The 22,920-nt window shown below is 32.7% G+C and overlaps 1 protein-coding gene across 2 annotated transcripts in view; it reads left to right on the top strand.

The window, feature by feature from the left end:
• The window catches only part of LOC121371456 (leucine-rich repeat-containing protein 9-like), a 41,821-nt gene continuing 18,901 nt past the window's right edge, over positions 1-22,920 (top strand). For both annotated transcript variants that reach the window (XM_041497351.1, XM_041497350.1), the window contains exons 1-20: positions 1-28; positions 2,208-2,446; positions 3,325-3,552; positions 4,182-4,322; positions 5,390-5,453; positions 6,504-6,574; positions 7,802-7,984; positions 8,634-8,789; positions 9,764-9,859; positions 10,188-10,294; positions 10,751-10,882; positions 12,773-12,958; positions 13,691-13,814; positions 14,585-14,711; positions 15,312-15,372; positions 16,432-16,502; positions 16,862-16,974; positions 17,683-17,831; positions 18,448-18,634; positions 22,036-22,092. In XM_041497351.1, coding sequence (XP_041353285.1) covers positions 2,294-2,446; positions 3,325-3,552; positions 4,182-4,322; positions 5,390-5,453; positions 6,504-6,574; positions 7,802-7,984; positions 8,634-8,789; positions 9,764-9,859; positions 10,188-10,294; positions 10,751-10,882; positions 12,773-12,958; positions 13,691-13,814; positions 14,585-14,711; positions 15,312-15,372; positions 16,432-16,502; positions 16,862-16,974; positions 17,683-17,831; positions 18,448-18,634; positions 22,036-22,092 — 2,406 coding nt within the window. In that variant the 5' untranslated portion in view covers positions 1-28; positions 2,208-2,293. The remainder of the gene's footprint in view (positions 29-2,207; positions 2,447-3,324; positions 3,553-4,181; positions 4,323-5,389; positions 5,454-6,503; positions 6,575-7,801; positions 7,985-8,633; positions 8,790-9,763; positions 9,860-10,187; positions 10,295-10,750; positions 10,883-12,772; positions 12,959-13,690; positions 13,815-14,584; positions 14,712-15,311; positions 15,373-16,431; positions 16,503-16,861; positions 16,975-17,682; positions 17,832-18,447; positions 18,635-22,035; positions 22,093-22,920) is intronic.

The raw sequence follows: 22,920 nt of genomic DNA, 5'->3' as shown, positions 1-22,920 counted from the left end.
AAAGCTTCAACATGGCAGTCTTTCATTTGTAAGTTATTTTCGTTTTCTTCTATTCGTTGGGGTAACCCAGTTCAATATAATGAATCAAAGCAAACTCACAGTGACAGAGACTAATGTATTATGAAGATAATGGCAATTAATAATATAATGTTGGAATTGTTCACTACTTGTTTTAATAAAAAATAGTAAATTATAAGATGTTTTGTACCATTTTCGACTATGTTTTTATTTCGGAATCCGGCGATCTTACATACCATTAGGTTTTTAATACCGTTTCAACCAGTGTTCTACAACTGGTATATCAAAAGCCATAATATGTGCATGCATATAAATATATAAGTCCTATGTATGTCAAAGTGGGGATGTGTGGGGTGGAGGGTTTTTCAGATAATTGATATTGAATTTTATGTCGGATTCACTTGTCCATATAATGGCATATAAAATTGTAAGACAGGGAGCTGTTGTGACCAGTTAGGTCACATTGCATTGCTGCAGAATTTTTTTAATATTGAGGGGCAACTTGCAAGACAGGAAGTGTTTTTTTCCCGTGCACAAGCTATTTAAGGGGTTATACTTTATACCTACTCCCGCATGGAACAGAGGATCATAATATATATAGGGGAGAAAAAGGGTGTCTATTGAATTTGGTGATGGTAGGATAAATAATTTAGTTGAATAGGTCAATCTTACATGCTTTCTGCATGAATGTTGGTTAACTCACCCCAAAACCATCTCGCCCCCTACCAAATCACCGCAGCGTTTGGTCAACTTGCCCCAATGTTTGGACAACTTGCCGCAAACTTGACTGCCTGTAAATAATTTTTACAAAATTAAAAATGGACGTCTACAACTTTGGTGTCATTTTATTTATTAATATTACAGTGAAACTCTACTATTACAACCACTTATTAAAATAGTTTTATATTGGGGAGATCCAATAATCAATTACAATGAACTGTCAAGCCTATTTTAGTGACGCTTGTGAATTTGTCCCTTATATCCTTAAAGGAATGATCAGGCAAGGCTTTTGGACTTGACTGGTGTGCATATTCAACAATATTTAATGCACATAACTGCTTAAAATATTAGTCAGTGATGTCATTAAAAATAAAAATAGCAGGTGAAAATCAAATTATAGGCAGCCATTAATCAACAAAAAGTCGACAAGCATTGTTTATTGGAAGTTCGATACCGCCGGGTGCCAGCTATTAATGACATCCCTGTTAGTATATTTAATTACTAAAACAGTAATGATATGAGTTGAGTAAACAGTATGGGTGAGTTGGTAGAGGGCGAGTAGACTTGTTCCCGTCAGCACATGTGCACAACGAGTAAAATCCCTTGCCAAATTAGATCACATCCAGGTGATTTAGCATGACCAACAGGTGTCATGAGTAGCTTCATAGATATAATGGCAGTGAAAGACTCCACTGAAATTTACAGCGGATCCGTTCTATTAAAAAGCAGTGCAACAACTTTGACAAAGTCTCTGCAACTCGTACCCATGGGCTGTGAAACTAATTATAAAAGCATATTTTATATCAAATGGTGTAATGTCTGCAAAAAAAAAAAGGTCCAGAATGGTTTAAAACCAAAAGCAGTGAAACGACTTTGACGAAGTCTCTGGAGCCTCGAAGGCTTAAACAATGCAAAATTAAAATATTCATATAATAAAATAAGCTGAATTGGAATGTGTTTGCTACTTTTAACAGTAAGAATTATAGTTAAATAGTCATACAGATTTCTAGTGATTACTTCTCCACTAGTATCAGTATTTAAAATTTAATAAAATATGCCCCCCCCCCCACCCCTTAAAAAATGCCACCTGACAGACGTTTATCACAGCTCTATATTTTTGTCCCATTGCATTAAAACAAAAAGAGTCATATAATTACTAATCATTGCTACATGTCTATTCACAAATTATAATTAATTAATTTATTTATTAAATTTCTTTTCTTTCTTTCTTTCTGTTATTTTCACTGTTTATTTGCATCACGATTACATCTCCAACAAAATGGATAGCTTCGTCATAAATAAAGTCTTAGCTCCAGGGGTATAAGCTATGTCACTTGGCTTAAAACCTTTACAGCTGTGCTCTTAAGTATGTGCCCTGACAAACTGTAAAAAAAAAAAATGTTTTGGTGTTTTCTTCTTCAGAGAAATTTTATAACTAATATGCATATTATTTTTCTTCTTTTCTTCAGGTTACCAGGATGAATTTCCTATTGAGAGGTTAATAATCTTTGCAAAATCATGTTTGATAGCCTAGAGTAAAACAAACCTGTTTACCATGTCTTCAACTAGCTCCGAACTGATTAGTGATAGCACTGGGATGGAGTCACCTTCCAAAGACCAGGCAGGAAGGGCACCACCCATGTTACCTTGTAAAGTGATAGACCCAGTTATCACAGTTAATGGTGATGAAGAAATACTAAAAGAAGTGGTGAGATAAAATTATTTTTAAACATTAAATATATGGACAAGACAATATAACAAAATTTTAGCCTATTTTAAGATTATTTATGTATTTACATGGATGATGATTTAAAGTAACATTATTATCAAAGTTGATCCATACATGTGTATTTTCTTATTTTGGCATTTAAAAACAAATCTTATTTTGGAACTGTTTTGAACATGCTAGCTTGTGAAGACTGACTTTAAGTGAGCTATTTTTATCTCCGTAACGTATTAAAACAAAAGCATGATTTGAAGGAAAATAAAGAAGTCTTGCCAAATTATATTTGGAGAGTAAATATTATTCATACTAATTACTAATTTTAATATACATGTAATCCGCAGGTTTTTGCAGTTATATGTGGTAGGATAAAAGTAGTTGTTTGATGTCACATTATGTCTATGTATCATTATCATGTTGCTTTTCAGTTGTGATCGTTATAGATTTTTAAAATTATTAATTATTTAATACGGTCGGAGGTAAAAACTAGTGATACTTTTTCTAGCTTTGAATATATTCTTTACAAGTCCATTTGTTATATTGTGTTGTCCTAAAATATGGTAAAATAGTTTTTCAGCCTGCTTGAATCCTCTCATAAAGATTTATACATGTAATTCCATACTAAACAAAAGTACTAATCACAATAGTGACAATTATACTTTGTTTTTTCTTATTACTTATGATTTCTGAAAATCCTTGGGATGAAAAACTGAAAACTGTATTAACACTATAATGATGGTCAATGATCACATCATAAATTATTATATTTTCAGCAAAAAATTGTTAATGTGAACAAAAATCCTTAGTTTGTTGACATGTATGTATTGTAGATTGGTAACTACATCATTTACTTTTATTATCAGTGTGTAAACAATGGAATCAACTACCACAAGTTGCAATATGAAGGAGCATCTGTGCGCATGTTGGAAATGTTTTTCTCTGGATACCCCAAGATAACTGGACTGCATCATTTCCCCCACCTGACCACCCTGTGTATCATCGGACAGACAATATCACGGATAGCGAGTACTGCGTTAACTCCTGTTATGACCTGTCTTACTGAACTGTGGATTTGTGAATGTCAGTTAAAAGTTAGTCTGCATTTGCTTTTGTGGTATATTGTTTGTTTTTTTTTGTAAAAGATTATAATGTAATAAACAAGGTTGTTCATGCAGGTCTATTTTTTAAAAGTTAAAAAAAAACATTGTTCAAGCCAATGAATAATGATTATTGTGCCATAGGAATGTGTGTTTTTTCTGTAAATAATATTAACCAAATAAATATAACATTTAAAATTATAACAGTTATCATCAGTAATATTCCTACGGCTTGATTAAATTAACAACCTAAGTTGTGTTCTATGAAGAATTATTATTTATTTTTGGTTGTGATTATTAAAACTTGTTAATTAACAGTACTTTATAATTGGAATAAATAAACAAACAAATAAATAAATAAACAATGACACATGTGTGTGTGTGTGGTATTAAGTTTAGGAAACTTGTCTGAGAATTAATCAAATAATTAACAGACACATTTCATACATTTTCTATAACTCATTTGCTAACATAATACTAATAGTCTGTATTAACATGGGTTTCATCAAGTATATTCATGTTATAAATATTGTTCTCTGGAAATACTATACAGTCATATAATTATGTTATATTTATGTAATAACATTAATTTATTTAATATTATTATGTTTTTTCTATTTCAGAAAATTGAGCACATTGACAGTATTATTGGTTTAAAGAAGTTGTATCTGTATGGAAATGAAATCTCAGTTCTTGACAACTTATTTCGTCTGACAGAACTGGAGGTCTTGTGGCTCAACAATAATTTTATAACCAATATAGAGGTTTGTAACTCAGATGTACTTAGTAAAAAGTGTATGTTTGTTAGAACAGTTTCTTTATGGGGGTCACAGTAACATTTGTAGGTTTTTAACTTTATTTGTAAATAGGGAATAACTATTTTAAGATATCAGCTTTATCCTGCGAAGGTTAGAATGGTGAATACAGCAAGGCTCTGCCGAGCTGCATTCACCATTCAACCTGCGCAGGATAAAGCCGATATCTTAAGACAGTAACCAGTTATTTCTTGTGTCCTGCAATCCTATGGAAATATTTATTTCATTTTTGTGTATGCAAATTGAGTATCGTCAACCTAGCAAGGCTTTTGCCGTATCACGTCATACAAGATACATGACGTAATTCTTTGTAAGACGCTAGCTACATTCTGTCACATTCAAAAAGCGTTTCTAAACTCCAGTTCATAAACAAATATACAAGTTTTGTATTGTTATCGCAAAACTAAAATTTATTTGCATTTACTGTACTAAAACAAATGATTTAAAGAGTATGTTTATTGAAAATCTAGTCTGAAATACTCGAGTTGAGTCAGGCTTATGTCACGTGACCTATATTTTTGGTCAGTGACTAAAAATATAGAGATTTATCTAGTCTTGACAATGAATACAGTGATTGCAGGATAATTTTATTTATTATTTCCTTTGAGGTACATGTATCTCAATTTTCTTCATATTTGGTACTCATCTGGATGCATCATTCTCTTATAGTAAAAATAAATAAATTATAACATGAATAGTTTACCCTTTTTGTTTTAAAGTTTCATGTTAGTGTCACGTAGTAATTTCAGTACAAAGCATGTGAAATTCTCTTGTACAGACCAAAGGAAATAACTTTTGTAAATATAAATTATTTCACACTTTAACTAAAGTACATGTACAGTTAGTTATGTGGCTTCTTTCGTAATAGGGGCGGGATTTAGCTGTCAGTTGACTGCTCGACTGAGGTGCTTGCATTGCAGGATTGAACCACCTTGGTGGATCCATTCAACTGAATATTTTTTCTCATTCCAACCAGTGCACCACAACTGATCAAACAAACTTTAACTTTCTTTCAGAATATTGGTACACTGACCAAGCTGAAAGAACTTAATCTGGCAAACAACAGAATTGAACAAATAGGTGGGTTTGCAGTTATGAAGCTTATTGTTGTTGTTTGTTGTTGGGTTGTTTTGTTTTTTTAATGAATTTCACTTATTAATGTACTAGTAGAATACATATATTAAAAAATAAAACGACAAATTAATATTTATTTTAAAGGGACATTCCTGAGTTTGCAGGACTTTTTAAGATGTTATCGACTAACAAAGACTTTATAACGATTGCAGTTACATATCAAATATATTTTTCTGCATAAATTATTAGTGACTGTATATTAAACATGTTTCTTATCGTTCTAATATTTGTACTAGGTTAAACTTCATTTTATTTCCAAATTTTTTTTTCCGTACAAAATCCATTTTTGGCTTCTTACAAATATTAAGATGACCAGAAACACATTGAATATTCAGACACTGATATTCTAAACCAGAAAATATATTTAATAAGTAAGTTTAATCGTAGAAATATTTTATAAGTCGGAAACATCTTACAGTGCAGCAAACTCAGGAATGTCCCTTTAATACAAATAGTATAAAAATCCATAAACTTCGGTATAGATGGACATGATTTCAAAATCAGTGCCAACATGTATGCATACATGTATGTCTTCACATTCCAAACTGCATGACTACAACATGGTCACTAAGTCGAATAAATTGTAATGAGATTGATTGACATCAAATAAAACTTTGAGGCAATTAATAATTGTCCTTTGTTTCTCGATGATAAACATTCAGATCAAAATCTCTTTTCTCACAATGTTTGGTCAGTATTGCTTTATGTGCTCTAATTTATTTTGGTAAAATGCTTTTATGCATGTCTAGCTCTGTCACTCGCCAAATTTCATGTACTAATTAATATTTTGTTGAAAAATAACGGTGGATTTTGAATATTTAAAGATAATTTGGCAAATGGTTTTGCTTACCCAGAGCTAGCCCTGTTATGTGTTGTCTTGTGTACTGTACACTTTGATTCCACTTAGTATATGCTTGGTTTGTATTACTTCATGCACAATATGCTCTCTGTTTCATAACAAAAAGTTGTAAGTACATTTTACTTACTTTTTTGTAGGTCATTCATTGGATGGAAATGTAAAACTGGAAGAGTTGAATTTATCAGGAAACAAGATATCTTCTTTAAGGGTACTAGTCTCTCTCTGTGTTGCTAGTACTACATGGCATGTTCACTGTACAGTATCCATTGTAAACCTATTTTTTGGTACATGTTTATGATAATTTAAAAAAAAAAAAAATTATAATTATAAATCTTAATAAAAACATGTTATTTTAATATAATTACAAACTTTCTGCTTTTATTCTGATTGGACGATGTCAAACAAAAACTGAAAGTTATCCTTTGATAAACCTCAGAAAAGGACATCATTGTATGTGTATTTTAACTAAATAGAGTGTGTCCAGACACTTGTGCATACATTTTTCAAGAAGGGGCTAAACTGTTGCTGGTGAAGTTTATGATGGGTTAACACATGCTTCCCCAGAAAAAGTATTGAAAAAAAAAAGAGGAGAAAATGTCAGTGATCAAGGGGAGGGTTTGACTGCCGAAACCCACCCTCTTCACACGCTCCTGTGTTTGTAATTATATAAGAACTGTTTGTGATTTTAAAAATTAATTTATTGATGTACAACTGTTACAAACTGCATAAAATTGCGTAGCATATTGAAGTGAATTAACCTAAAAACGTTAGAAAATGTCAAATGGGACATCATGTGAAACATCATGGAAGAATGTTAGAAACGGATTTGTGAATAATGTGTAGTTTTAACTAAATAAATTGTGTTGTTTGTAATTATAAGAATTGTTTGTCATTTTGTTGTGGATTTATCGATGTATTGCAGTCACAAATTTAGTATAAATTGCTTTGCTATGATATGTAATTTTATACAATTTGTGACTGTTATACATTGATAAATTCACAAAAACTTGCACACAATTCTTATATAAACATGTTCGTTAATTATGATAAATGACTATCCAAAACGACAAGATTATTATTGTTACAACGGCAAACATGTTATGACAGAGTGATCTTAGGACAAAGTTGGTTGTTATGATTAGTTTTTACTGAATACATATTCACTGATATCGCACTTCATACAACTTTATGATATCATTATATTTATTATATTAAATTGCTGTTTTAAAGATAGATGTCGCATAATTGTCTGAGAATTGTCTGACAGCTGTTTAAATTTTTCCTAATTGGGATTTTTGTACAGTAGATCTTAATCTAATTTTTCACCTACTGAAACAAATACTATTACTTTATCATTGTTAGTGAACATACAGTGGTACGTGCATTTATGAATTTTTGTTGTTGATTAATTATCTTAATTGTATGCTTACTTTAGGATGTGACCAACTTGGTGCGGCTACCCAAACTGACCAGTGTCAGCTTCAAGGACCCTCTGTATCCGCCGTGTCCAGCCAGCTTACTGTGTAACTACTCTATACACGTCATGTTCCATCTGCCAGGACTGAAACGACTTGATACGTACGATGTTGTTTCAAAGAATCTCTCAGAGATATCAGAGGTAACTTGATAGAGATTCAGGGCCCAATTTACAAATGCTTTTTTTAGACTTGCATACGTGTCTTACAATGCTTAAACATCAGCATTTAAGAAAAAAATCAAGTCAGATTGTTCTGAATTAGATTTTCCTTTTCATACTATAACCTGACCTGTGAGTCGAAGAGGAGACCCCCCTGAGTATAGTGGAAGATTCTAGCCAACTGACTTTTGGGGATGTTTGGATCAGTCTATTGAAATGGGGGTGGGGGGAATGCCATAGGTCAGAGGTCAGGTCAAATGTTCATGGAAAGAAGGAAAAAAATGGGATGAATTCAAGATGCTCTTAAAATACCATTTACGTACGTATGTTCTGTTAAAAACTTAAACTATCCAGTTAATGAAATAGAGTACATAAAAATAGATGTTATATTAATGTGCATATTGTAGTTGTGGAAAGCTAAGGAAAATAATGGAAGTTGCTACCATTTCATCACAATAAAATAATATTGGTTTGGGAACTCAAGAATTGTTATTGAATTTAAAATTTGGATTTTGACATTTATACACTGCAAATTATTATATGACATCAAGAATTTGGATGTTTGGTTGTCAGGTATTTAATCTGTGTAGATTCAAATAATTATGGTTAAACTTCATTGATTTCCTTTCAGATCACAGTCTCAAAGAAGAAAATGTTCTACAACATGAGAAACAAAACAATCCGACGAAATATGACAGACATGATGAAGAAACTTGAAAATCATAAGAAGCAGCTTTTAGATGTGCCACATAAACGACTGCGAGCCATCATGTTTTCTATCAAAGAGGTATTCATTCAAGTAAACTGGTCCCCAACCTGATTTCCAAAATCTTACAGTTTGCCATGCATTTAAATGGTTTTCACAATTAGTGAAACTAGATTTTAAAAGTAATAGTGTCACAGAAAATAAAATAAAAACAATATGTGTTTAACAATACCAGTGAGTTAGTTCATTGTTTAGTAAGGTGTCTCTTGGTATCACTTACAGGTGTAAATGTATAAAATGACATCATTCAGCATCAGTAGGCTTATGAGACAATATTCTACAATAGTTCAAATCATATCATACAAAAGCTATAAGTTATAAATAGAGGATTCGTCACGAGTATTTTTTAATATGGAAAATATCAACCGAGTCTATGTTCATTGATATTTGTTGAGGCTCTGCCGAGACAAATACCGATTAACTAGACGAGGTTGATATTTTACATATTAAAAAGCATGAGTAGCGAATTCTATTTATCCTATAACACTTCTAAAATACCATTTTAATTAAATTTTTGAAAACGTTACGCTCAGGTACACAGGTCTTGTTGGCTTGTTAGCAAATGACCCATCCACAGCAACACATTACCTAGAGACCTTGCAAATTTGCATACCATTATTAAATGGGTTAATTATTACACTAAAATTATCACATGGGTTTATGACATGGATATCATGGGTAAGTTATAGGATAAATAATAATATTAATTTAAAAGCACAAGTATAAACACATTAAAACATACATGCATATATAAAGGTTAGATATTTAATGACACCACAACACATTTAAGCTGGCTGTTTGGTGTCTAACATGCTTATTTCAATGAGAGACAGAGACAGAGACAGAGAGAGACAGAAAACAAAAGGAGGAGACAGAAAAAGCAACTAGTTTCATGAAATAACAATTTGTTAAGTATTATTACAGGAACATGCATTGTATTTATGCAGTATTCAAGTGTGTTTCGTTTTGTGAAATGATGTTGTTGCTTTGTTCAGCTAGAAAGAGAGATACTTGAGATGCACGATTCCAAAGAGGAAGTTGTCTTGCAAAACAGTGACACAGAAAGTGAAAAGGATGCCAAGGAACTACAGGTAGACTGACATTATAAAACCCCTAGCATACCTAACAGTTAAAATAGTCCATATTCACTGTAAAAATAAAATTTGTTTTTATTACTGAGAAGTTTAAATTCTTGAGTACAGGCAGCAAATTTAGCAGGATAATGTGCTTTCACAAATAACATATTTAGGCTAGGAAGCATAAGATTATAAAATGGAATCCAAAAAGATCTATATTGTATTGTTTTCATCCTTTAAAAAGTCCCCAAATTCAGTACCTGAGTATATTGTCCACCATGAACTTGAGAGGAATATTTGTTTTAATGAATGTATATGCATTTATTTTGTTATATTATTTCAGACATCTAGTAACAAGAGCAAAAATTCTGAGGATGGTCGAAAACCTGTTGTGGAGAAGTTGGAAGTTTTGAAATCGAGACTAGAACAGCTAAAATTGAAATGTGATGAGTATGTTATGATATTTTTATGGTTCTTTAAATAGTTTTAAATTTATAATTTATCTGTAATAAAACAGTTTTTTTTTTGTTTTTTTTAAATTGACAGTGTTGACTTTTTGTAGTTAGGTTTTCGTTAAGTTTTAGCATTTCCTGTTTTCTCCAAAATTGTAAGGGTTAGATCACCAAAAGAAAGTGTAGAAAATACATCACTTGCACATACAAATTCCAAATAATCAAGGTTGTGCAATAAATATGTGATATGTAAGACGTATTGTATCAGTATACTAGTAAACAGTATTTGTAAAAATTAGATATCTTTACTGATTTATTTTGAAAAACTGTTTATTACTTTAAATATTAAAATTTAATTGTAACAAATATATCTCAGTTTATGACATCCAATGTTTGGCTTTTATTGTAACACAGTTTGACTTTCTGGCCTCCATCTGGGTACTTTGTGTTTCAGGATTGAAGATTACCACAAGGAGTCCCATAATCGCATCCGTCACAATGCTGATGTACTGATTGGTCGATTTCTCATTGAACTTGAGACCGGGGGCAATGTTAGATTTGAGGACGGCAGCACATCTGATGTGTGGTTGGTTTTGTTCTTATATATATAAATAAAACCATAGTGATTCTGTTACACTTAACAAGGCAATGGCTGATATACTGTAGATCCTGAAATTAACGCGTCCCTAAATTAATGCAAGTGATGGTGGGCACACTAAAATGTGACAAGAAATTAATGCGAGTGGCATCCATGTGAAATATTACTTTCCTAATAGCACATGTCTGTGTACTTTTCGGCTAAATCTGATTTACAGGTGTCTTCAATGAGATCAGTTCACTAATATGTCAGTGTACACATCGATTAACATGTTCTTTATATGCTGTTGTGTAATTGCCTGAGCGTAATAAAGTTCTGTTCTGTTTAGTACCTAGTGTCCTTAATGAGACTAACTCAAAGCATATGTTTGCAGCAATCTAACATGTATACTTACCTATATCTGGCAAAACATTAGCATGCATGTACCATTACAACTGTATAAAGTTATAGCAAACTTGAACTGTGAAAACAAAGAAATGGTCAACCTGAGGATTAGTGTGCTAAAACCCATTCATGCGTGCTAAATCGTGTCGTTTTTTGCTTGACTATTGGACAATTAGTCTGTCTTGCCTATGATGAATTGTGCTCCAGTTGTTTATAAATGTATTAGAATTTTAATCTTTGTTGTACTAGCATGTAACACATAGCTTGCTGGACAAAATTTAGAAATAAATGTGTCATATTATTAATTCAAATAACACGATCTTACATTTTGCGCATTAATTTCAGGATCTACAGTATCTCACTAACTGTAATGGGATTATTAATTGAATGTGTGTCCTTGTCTTTAATAATCCAGTATATGTAATTATTGTTGTACTATTCTTTCTTGCCAATGCTCCTTTATAGTATATCAAACACTGGTATGTACTTCACTTCTGTATTATGAAAATTCAGTGTGTCTAAGCTCTTGCAGCTAACGAAATTAATATCTTTTATGTGGTGACTACATAAATCATGTGTCATAATTGCCCTTTATGTGTCATCACTAACAATTCATTAAAGAATTTGTTGAGTGTTTTTGAGTATCAGTTATTTTCTTTATATATTCATGTAATTAAAATTGTTTATATACATGCATGTTTTTATGTGAAACCCCTCTAAATTGGACACCCACCAGACCCAATAATATGTCCAGTTATCAGAGGTTCAATTTTCAGGGATTTTCATTAATGCAAAAATATTTGTTGTATTTTATTCATTATTTAAAATCGGCTAAGTGATAACATATTTAAAAAAGGAATCAATATATGACAATAAAATGTGGATAAAATGATGCGTTTATGAGACTGATGAACAGATCAGTAATTTAGAATAAAAAATAATTAACAAGTCAGTGGATTAAATTCATTGTTGCTCTGTCGATCTTTGAAGCCAATCATCAGATATATTTGTCAAGGAACATATTTGTGAAGAGCTTTTAATCCTATCTCAACTAAATATATGACAAAGCTGTAAATAAACACTAATTACTTAAATATCACTGCTGTCAACTGATCTTTAATTGCTTAATTGTTTCATGCCAGCTGTGCCCAGCCGCATTTAACGGTGCTAACCTTCTGTCTGCTATCCAAGCATGTGCATATTAGACAGAGCTGAGTTTGGCATTATCCGGTCAAAGTGATACTCAGAGCCATTAGTGGTATAATGATTGATAACGGTCTGATCGTCCGCTTTTTAGAGGTATAATTTACATTAAATGAACACTGTGGGACTGAATTATTCATCGGGTGTTCTGTTTAGAGAGGTAAACTTTAGTGTTGAAAGATGTGAAAATCATGGGACCGTGGAAAATGTCTGGTTTTGAGAGAATTCTGGTTTAGAGAGGGTTCAGTCTTGTGGTGTTTCACTGTATATTCATGTTATGTTGTCTTACAGGTTTAACTCTTGTCAGGATCTTGTCCTGTCTCGATTTTGTGTGGCCGATTACAGGGAACATGGGATAGTTGGACTCAAAATTCACAGAATCATCAGAATCCACAACAAAATACTGAAAATGCGATTTGATGAAAAGCTGTCATCACAAGTTGAAAACAGAGATGGGGAATATTATCTGGCTCCAAGGTATGTGAACATCGAGATTTTTTTATTTTTTTGAAGACATATATTTGTTAGGCAGTCAACGTAAATGTAGTTTTGCTGGGTCTACTATTAGAATACATGATGTGTATTTTGCACATTTTTGTTTTCTTCTATAAAATGTGAAAAACAAATGTGTGTAATGTATATAACAACATGAAAATCTGGGGAGGAGCCAACAATTGATCATTTATTGTATTTTGTAAATTCTGAAAAGCTGTGAATAGTAATCAGTGTAATAAAAGATCAAAACTCAATAAAAGTCCTTCTTTTCTTGTATATCTAGTATAACTGTTGTGAAAAAGACTAAAAACATCAACAAAAATACCACATTAAATTTTACAATTCCCAATAAAGATGAAACAAAACATTTATATGTGGTTGTACAAAATGGAAATACCTGTTGTTTGTTTGCATTAAACTTTTTCTATAATATATTAACATTAAAACTAATATCGTAATTCAAAATTTATCAGTGGATTATTTTTAGTACAGATTTCAGATTAGGATGGTATATAAAATATTAACCTGAATTTAGGCAAATTGATAAAGACTATCTTGTTAGAAAATCAGTATAAAAATTATCTGTTGAATATATTATACTAGTACCATTACTTAAGTTTATCATTTTCCTTTTTAGCTATGGTAATTGTTCTTTGTGATTCTCACATAGTAATATATCTTGCAGATTTATCCTCTGTGTTTTGTACTTTTAAGAAATACAGGTCACAGGAAACTGCTTGAATACCTGTTTTGGGTGTGGAATCCTGAGGTGCCGGGTGGTTTGTCAGAACACATTCGAGTGGTTGAAGCAGGCTTTCATGACGCAGATACCTACAAGGTACCATGTTAACTGTTACAATGTTGGAATTTTTTTTTTTAATATGAACAAGGCAAGATAAAACATGGGTGTTTTTAAACTTAGTGAGCTCTGTGGTCTAGTGGATAAACTGCTGGATAATCAAGCTGACGACAGTTGTTCAAATCCCTTAAAACCTGGTTCACACTTTAATTCATTCATCTTTCTCATCCATCACCATCTGTCTACCATTCTCATTATCTTAATATAAAACATGATTCTACCATGATTTCAATATTTTTCGACCCTGTCTGTCGGTTCCCTCCGATTCTGTCTTCTGAGCTGTCCACACCATCAGCTACCTGTCTTTGTGTACTTCCTGCATACTGGTCCTCTGCCACTAATAAAGCTAGTCTGACCCATAGCACTAACTTTATGATTGCCAGTAGTGAGTGAGTATAGTTAGTGGATACAAGTGCCTCTTAACAATGCCAGGAGTAATTCTAAACACACTCTGAAGTGGTCAGAGTAAGCCCACAGCTAAAGCTGACAGAAAATGGCAGATGTGTGGCATGGATAACCACAAGAGATAAGCACATGTTGTAGTTGGAGAGAGGACTGGGATGTGGAGGTGGACAGCGGAAGAAGTTGAAAAATATGAGGAGTTGTCAGATAGTAAAAAATGAAATGGAATTCAAAGGAGGTAGTGGGATAAAAAAAATGTTTTTAATTAAATGTTCAGTTTATGCCTTGACTAAGATCGGTATTCCTGATCGATCCCCTTTCTAACCTGGGTAAACATTGTCCTTCAGCAACTCGGATGTGACGGTGCTGTACCACAGAGCAACAGTCTCAGTCTTGCCGACAGACATCGGATAAATTATGAAATGAAGAAGAGAGGTGCTAAACAATTCCATGATGAATGTCCTTTTAGATATGGTGAGTTTTCCCAGTTTGTACATCAACTAAACCTGTTGTACGGCTACAAAATGAAATGGATTATTATTTTTTATAAAAACCTTTTGCAACTGATGTTAGAAGTATTTATGTACAAATGCTGTACCTTAAGTAAAACATAAAACAGGGGTGCAGTGGGGGAAAATCTACACTTGTTAAGACTGGATATCAAATGGCACTGATGATATAAGAACTTGAGTACTTAACCAGTACTGTTGGTAACACAATAAAATGGTTAACTCAAGAAAACAGTTGAATGAGGTTGAACAGGAATTGACACAGCTCACCATAAAGATTTTCATTTAATTTTTAATAGATTTATCTTCATATTAAATTAAATGTCTAACTTGATTTATTATCCAAAATGTGAGATGATTGTGTTTGAAATACTTTGTTTTCCATTTCATTTTTGTTTAAGACTGTTTTCCAGGGAATTTTATTTCGATGGAGCATTTATAAATTAACCATAATTAATAATTACCATGTAACATGGTATGCTACACTAATATGTGATATTTTCCATGTTACCGGTGACTGCTGGGCTATAGTGATACATTATATTCCATTTTGTCTTTTCTTTAGGTCAGCTGATTATCTCCAAGGTCTATCTGGGCAAACATTCTTGTGTAAATAGTGAACAGAAGTAAGTCCTAAGTTAAACTGAACTTATTATTATTAAACTGAATTTATTATTATAAAATATAATGTCTACATACATGTAAAGTGTTCTTTTGGGGTTTTGTTTTTTGTTGCTGGTGGGTTTGTTGGGGTTTGTTTTGTTTTTTTGTTTGTTTTTTTGGGGGGTGGGGGGTGGGGAGGGGTCTGCATGTGTATGCAGTATTTCCTGTAAGTCCCCTGTGGACCCTGCACTAACCCCATGAATTTCTTTGCCGGGACTAAAAATTGTAACCTTAAAAAATATAGGACTAACCTCTGTGATCAACCTGTCGATCAGCTATATATTCACCAAATAAGTACATTGTTCGAGCCCGATGGCTAGTTGGGGAAAACAAAATCATCCTACTAGTGGGATAGAAAACAAAACCGAACCCCACAAATGGCACGATGGTATGTGGGGGAGGAAGGATCTACAAATCAATTCTTTTAATTTACTTTCACATGCAACAGTTCACTAATAAATATTTGGCCACCAGTAATCTGTGTCCCATTCCCAACATGTATATATATATACCTATTGATATAATTTTATTTCTGTCCAGGTTAAATTGTAAACACACAACATTCCAACAGACAATTTGCTGCCATTTTCCTCTTTATAAGTAATAAAGCATGCATTTTTAATGTTTAATTTCAATCATTTGTTTAATGCTTTCATTGATTCATATACATGTACTAACCTTTATTTCATACCCAATAGTCACGGTATTCTTTGTGCTGGGGTGTTGTTAAATATTCATTTATAGTTTTATTTCAGCATATCCCATTTGTTGTGGAAAGTGACAAACAAACTTACAGACACAATCTCAGTTGTATCAGTATTACAAATTGTACAATGAAAAGTTATTTATTTTTGTTTATTGTGTGTTTTTAAATTTTTATTTTCATTTTATTTGGGGGGGTTTTAATAAAAGTTAGCAAGTGAATTTTTAAGCATGGCCAGTGAATTTTTAATTTCTTTTTCCCCCCACTAAAAAATAAAATTTATTCAGTGTCTATTAATTACTGCATATCTTGTTTGTAGGGTGTTCAAGTCTTCCTATCCGAGTGACAATGCTGTGTTCAGGCCAAGAATGTATTGTGTCTCTAGTGAATGTAAGTAACATGGTATGGTGTTCTGCAGAATCTCTTGCCCAGCACTCAATAAGTTGCAGACATTTGTTTAAGTCATGTAAAACACTAGTAGTATTAGGGAAATTATAATAGCCATTCCAGTCTACATCAAAATCACTGTATGTCGCACTAGTATCTATCACTTTGTACAAATGTACACATATGAATGCAAGCCACACACTTAACATGTAACGTGTTTTTACCTGGAAATCAGCAGCTAGTAAAATGCTAGTTTTACCACCTGATATTGTAGTAGAGTTCCAATCAGGTTGATTTTTCCATCTGTTGAATTAGAATATGGCTTTATTTAACGTGATTGGATTTCTTTCTTTTCCTGTCAGACGGTGATGACTACAGCACATGTGAATGCAGTTCTCGACAGTGTGATTGGTACATCTTTGATAATGAGCTTGTTCTTCCTGAATACATCATTGACTTTGAATACGTAACAAAGGTAATGTAAACTGAAAACAGTGTTGTCATAAATATTGTAGAGGATCATTACAGATTAGGTCTGTATAAATTATTTTTTATTGATGGATTTGTTGGAATTTAATTTTATGCCTACTTTTGGCCTGTATGCAGAATTCTGTGTTCCTGTAGTATGGGTGATATGGATCTGTTGTGTATTATCTATTAAGAATAGCTCTATTGTAGAATAAAATAATTATGGGTTGATGGGGGATAGAATGTGTTACCAAAATATTATTTTGCTAAATGCATGTCCAACATTTTTTTTTTTCTTCTATAAAATGTGAAAAACAAATGTGTGCAACGTATAAAACAGCATGAAAATCTGGGGAGGAGTTTTTAGTAGATATTATTAACCAAAAGCCAACAATCAATCATTTATTGTATTTTGCAAATTATGAAAAAACTGTGAATAGTAATTATTGTAATAAAAGGTCAAAACACAATAAAAGTCCTTCTTTTCTTGTATATCTAGTTATAACTGTGGTGGAAAAAGAAAAAAACCTAACAAAAATACATTTGTAATTCCCAATAAAGATGGAACAAAACATTTATACGTGGTTGTACAAAATGAACATACCTGTTGTGTGTTTGCATTAAACTTGTTCTCTAATATAACAACATTAAAACTAATATCGTAATTCTGCTAATATTTTGTTAAATGTATATCCAACATTTTTTTTTGTAACAGGTCAAGACAAAATCTCCATTTTCAAATGTCTCTGTTGATTTGATGGAAAACAATTTGTATACAATTCCACCACCATCGACGCCAGTTGAAAAGATAGATACTGACAATGATGTTTTTAATATGGAACCTAAAATAAAACCAAGACCAAGGTAACTTAGTATCACATTTTATAACACACCCATTGGTGAGAACATCATGCATTATTTATATCACATGACAGTAATACGTGTATTTAAAGATATACAGTTGGCTGTTCCTAGGTGATGAGCTCATCGCCACAGACTTGTCATCTAATGAAATCAGCACAATCAAAATTGATTGCTCTGAGGTGTATAAGTTAATCTGAAACTGATTGCTCTGTGACACATAAGTTAGCTCAAGCACAATCACTGTAAATAGGTTTTAATTTTAAAATTTGTTTCAATTTATTTTGAACCTGGTTTTGGAAAAATGTAAGCAACAGAAAAATCATGTCTGTTAGTGGTATAGATACCATTTATCTTACAACTCATTTAAAAATGAATCCAACTCACTTTTGCTTGATAGATACATTTTGAAACAACCTGCTGTAAGATAAATGGCATCTAATGGCCACTCGTGTAGTCCTCTACGAAGGCAATGAAGCACTCAAATAATCCAGACTGGAAAAGGCTTTTGTATCTACATTGGTCACACATATATCATGTCAAAGTGTGTCAACTTTATAAGAATGAATTGCCACTGATTCCAGGAAGGTTTAATTTGGAAAACAAAATCTATTTTCAGACTAATTACATTGACTGATGAGTTACTGCTGAAGACAGCTAGAGTTCACAGCCTGTCTGATATCACCGTACTCAATCTTCACGGCAATGGGTTATCAAAACTGAAGCACATCCAGTCATTGACAATGCTAAAGACATTGATAGTTAGCTTCAATGATCTTACCAGACTGGATGAACTAGCTCATATGGTATGATCAGTGCTTTACTTATTGTGGATGAATTTAACAGATTTCACAATTTGTACATGCAGTTTCTTATGCTAATGTTTCTTTGCTAAGTCCTTTTGTTGTTTTGGGTTTTTTTATGTAGGAAAAGTAATCAATCTTGTAAAATCATAAACGTCTCCGAGCATGTTATGAACATGGTGCAGTCACAAATATGGACATAGTGCAGTCACAAATATGGACATAGTGCAGTCACAAATATGGACATAGTGCAGTCACAAAAATGGACATAGTGCAGTCACAAATATGGACATAGTGCAGGCACAAATATGAACATAGTGCAGTCACAAATATGCACAAAAGTAAAAATATATTTCGGTATTGACGTATTTGTGAATATAATCCTCATGTTTATTTCAAACATCAAAATCCCACTAACCAATTTTTTTTGTTGAGTTTTTGGGTATGCACCATGTTTCAGTTTGCTGAAAGATTGAAGCTGAAAAAAGATTGTGCTATCTCATTTATTTCCTATGTAAAATATTTTTCCATATTCATATCTCGATGAATCCAAAAAAATTAAGCCACGCCTACTACTACTACCCCCCCCCCCCCCCCCCCCCCCCAAACTCACACTCCCCCCCCCCCCCCCCCCCCCCCCCCACTACTTTTGTACAACAAGCTGGATTATTCTGGCAATCATATTTAGATATTTGGAAGAAAACACGTGAAAGCTACAAAAAATTATACGATAAATTAATGGAAAATGCTATAGCAGAGTAGACATGGATCTATACGCATTGATAAAAAAAAACCACACAACAAAAAAACCTCGTCGCTAATCATGACATGAGACTTGGTCGTTGGCCAAAGAAATCATGTAGGAAACTTCACGGCTGTAACTTACTTGTAAGTGATGTTCAACAGCTGTTGGCGAAAATTAAACGGTTCCACCAACAGCATAAATGTTAGACACGTTCCCTTCATTCACTTTCATAAAATATAAACTAAACACGAATAGGACAATTCCTTCCAATATAACTAAATGATCCGTAAAAATGCACAGCAGCTAGAGGAAATGACGTCATTTACAAAAAATCACCTGATTCAAATAATAGTGAATGAACGTTCGCATTCTTACGCGACATAAGTATCAATGAAGTTTACACAAACAATACTACAGGCATATTTAAAGCTAAACAAAATAAATTCAGTTATGTATTGTTAAAGTATGCATATAAATTTAATTATAAGATTTGACCGCAGTTATTTTTTGGTTCATGCAAGTATGAACCGAAAAAACGATGTGCACACTTTTGTATGACCCTCTACGCGGGATCATACAGTGTGCACATCGTTTTTTCGGTTCATACTTGCATGAACCAAAAAATAATTGCAGTCAATTCTTAAATAATAAAATTTTCTTTGCGTCTGTACACTTACGACAGTCTGATTTGTAGAGAGGTGCTTAGGTTTTTTCATTCATATCTTGATGAACCAAACAAATTTAAGCTGTGCTTACCAAGACAGACATACAGACAGACAGACACACACACACACAGACACGACTTGCACTATATTTCTGTAACTAGTCGGATTATTCAGGCAACCATATTTAGATATTTTGAAGAAAACACATGAAAGATACATTAAGCAATACAATTGTGACACAAATACCACGTAATAGTGCACTTTTTATACAATAAATTAATGGAAAATACTATAGCAGAGTAGACATGCTGCATTGATGAAACAAAATCATCACTTATGTAATGAGACTGTCGGTGGCCAAAGAAATGTAGGAATGTTCACGCCTGAAACTTACTTGTAAGCTTGTTCTGCAGCTGTGGACGAAAATTAATTGGTTCTCACCGACAGTGTAAATATTTGACACATTCCCTTCATTCACATTCATGAAATATAAACTAAACACAAATCCAACATTTAACTTGACAAGCCGTCAAAATGCACACAAACAATACTACAGGCATAGTTAAAACTAAACAAAACAAATTGAGACATTTACGGTTAAAGGTAGGGTCAACTCAAACAAGAGCCTTATGTGTTGGAAAGATGCATACCCAGACCACCAACACATGCTGACACTTTAGCAAATGAAAAACGCGTAATTTTAGAGTTAATAAAAAAACATGATTATTCCTGCTAACTGGGGGCAGCCATTTTGTTTCGTTTTTGTGATGTCCGGTGGGATAGCTTGGGGCGAAGTGACGTCAGCTCCTGACCATCTCCTGTATGTACAGTGTAAACAAAAGCAGTAATTTTCGACACGGCGCTTCTCTTTGATCAACCTAACTTGTAAAACAGCATAAATGACACAATAATATAATAAACTATTTAACTAAATATATTTCAAGTTGCATTAACGGAACAAAATGGGGTTATAGTATTTTTCTCTGTTTAATAATCCAAAGGAAAAATGTACAAAATTAGGCCTATTGATATGCTATGTTGGAGCAAAAACGACAACCCATGATACCCAAGTGATAATTTTCTTTTCTTTGGGACTACGTAATTGGTCAGTTCTGTGGTTTTTGATGGAAAAGTCTACTTAATCAATAGTTTTACAGAACTATTTACAGTAATAAACCATGTCCATTACAATTTTAGGGGCGACAGGTAATATTCCACAATACCGGTATGTATTTTGTGTCTAGACAGCGACAATTAATTGGCTCGTCTGGTTACCAATCAAATACACACCTGCCAATCAGGAATCACAGGTAGAAGCAACTAACAGCATAGACCAATTAACTAAGAAAACACTCCGTGTATTATTTCAGTACATAGGTTAATGCATGGGCAAAACATTGTTAATTGTTTCGACTTGTTGTGTAGCCACTTTGACAATGGTATTTTATTTTGTATTGAAAACTAATATATATAGTGCTGGATATACTTATTGCTAGCTTACTGGGATGTGTATTATTACAGAACATTGCAATGTTTGACTATTTATCATCCCGCAAAAACCAGGTAGATTGTGTTTCTCTAGTTCTAAGGCTCATTCCTGACATTACGCATTAAGTATTATGTAACCACCAGCTCGCCAGAGGGCGTACTCACTGAGATGGTATAAAATGGCTGCGCCCGTTATATATAATAGCCGTCACATTTAACCGTTTTATTAATTAACTATACGATTATACGTGTTGATATTAAGCAATAATGTGCATTATATATCGTTGAATATGCATACCAGGCCAAATGCCTTAATTGTCCTCTCCTTTAAATTATGTATATAAATTTAATTATGAGATTTGATCACAATAATTTTTTGGTGCATGCAAGTATGAACTGAAAAAACGATGTGCACACTTTTGTATGACCCGCTACATTTTCTTGCATGTACCAAAAAATAATTGTGGTCAATTCTTAAATACATGAGTTCACTTCTTTGTTTTTAGGGTTTGGAGTACCTGGATGTAAGCTTTAACAAAATCTTCACTTTGGAAGGATTGAAGGTATTCATAAAATTTTAAATGTATAATTTTATTTTATTTGTTTCCTCATTTTATTCTATATCTTAATATTAAGGTTGTCATAATATTTTCTTTCAGAAAGAAAGAAAGAAATGTTTTAATTTTACGACACACTGAACACCTTTTAATTACAGTTATTTGTCATGGGACATATGGGTAAGGACTACAGAGATAATTAGAGAGGATACCTGCTTCCAAGATACAAGGGGCTACTCTTATCGATTAGCAGCAAGGAATCTTTTATATGCATCATATTTTCTTTCAGATACACATTGTTAATATGTGCAACAATTAATACATATTCTTAGTCGATTAAAATGGGAACAGATAGTGATCTTATATTATTCCATTAAAATTGAAAAGTACAACACTGCATAAGGTGTTTATTTTGTGCAAGAATATATACAACGAGACCGCATAGCGGTCGAGTAGTATGTTCTTTCGCAAAATAAACAAGTGCAATAAATATGAAGCGAAAACAATATATGTGAAGTTCTGTATTTATTACATACCTTCTTTTATGTTTTACAAAAAGTGTTTTTAATTTAACGTCATAACAACACTTTGTTAAATCTATGATCAAAATTCCTTTCATGGATTTACTTGACGTTAAGAATCATACTCTGCGGCAGCCTTGTGTAATGTTTCAAATACAATGTGAGGTCATTTGTAAATCATATATGACGTCAGTAAATAAAAGGCGCTAACTGCAGTAAAAAGAAAAGGGGAATTCCCCATTTATAAGTTCCGGTCCATATCACACATATGTGCGATACAAAATAAATTTATCACACAGTTTCAAAATGGCTT

Source organism: Gigantopelta aegis, chromosome 4 (genome assembly GCF_016097555.1).
Source record: "Gigantopelta aegis isolate Gae_Host chromosome 4, Gae_host_genome, whole genome shotgun sequence".
Classification (NCBI taxonomy): domain Eukaryota; kingdom Metazoa; phylum Mollusca; class Gastropoda; order Neomphalida; family Peltospiridae; genus Gigantopelta; species Gigantopelta aegis.
The sequence above is the reverse complement of the archived record's forward strand: the minus strand, read 5'-3'. Positions and strand labels throughout refer to the sequence as shown.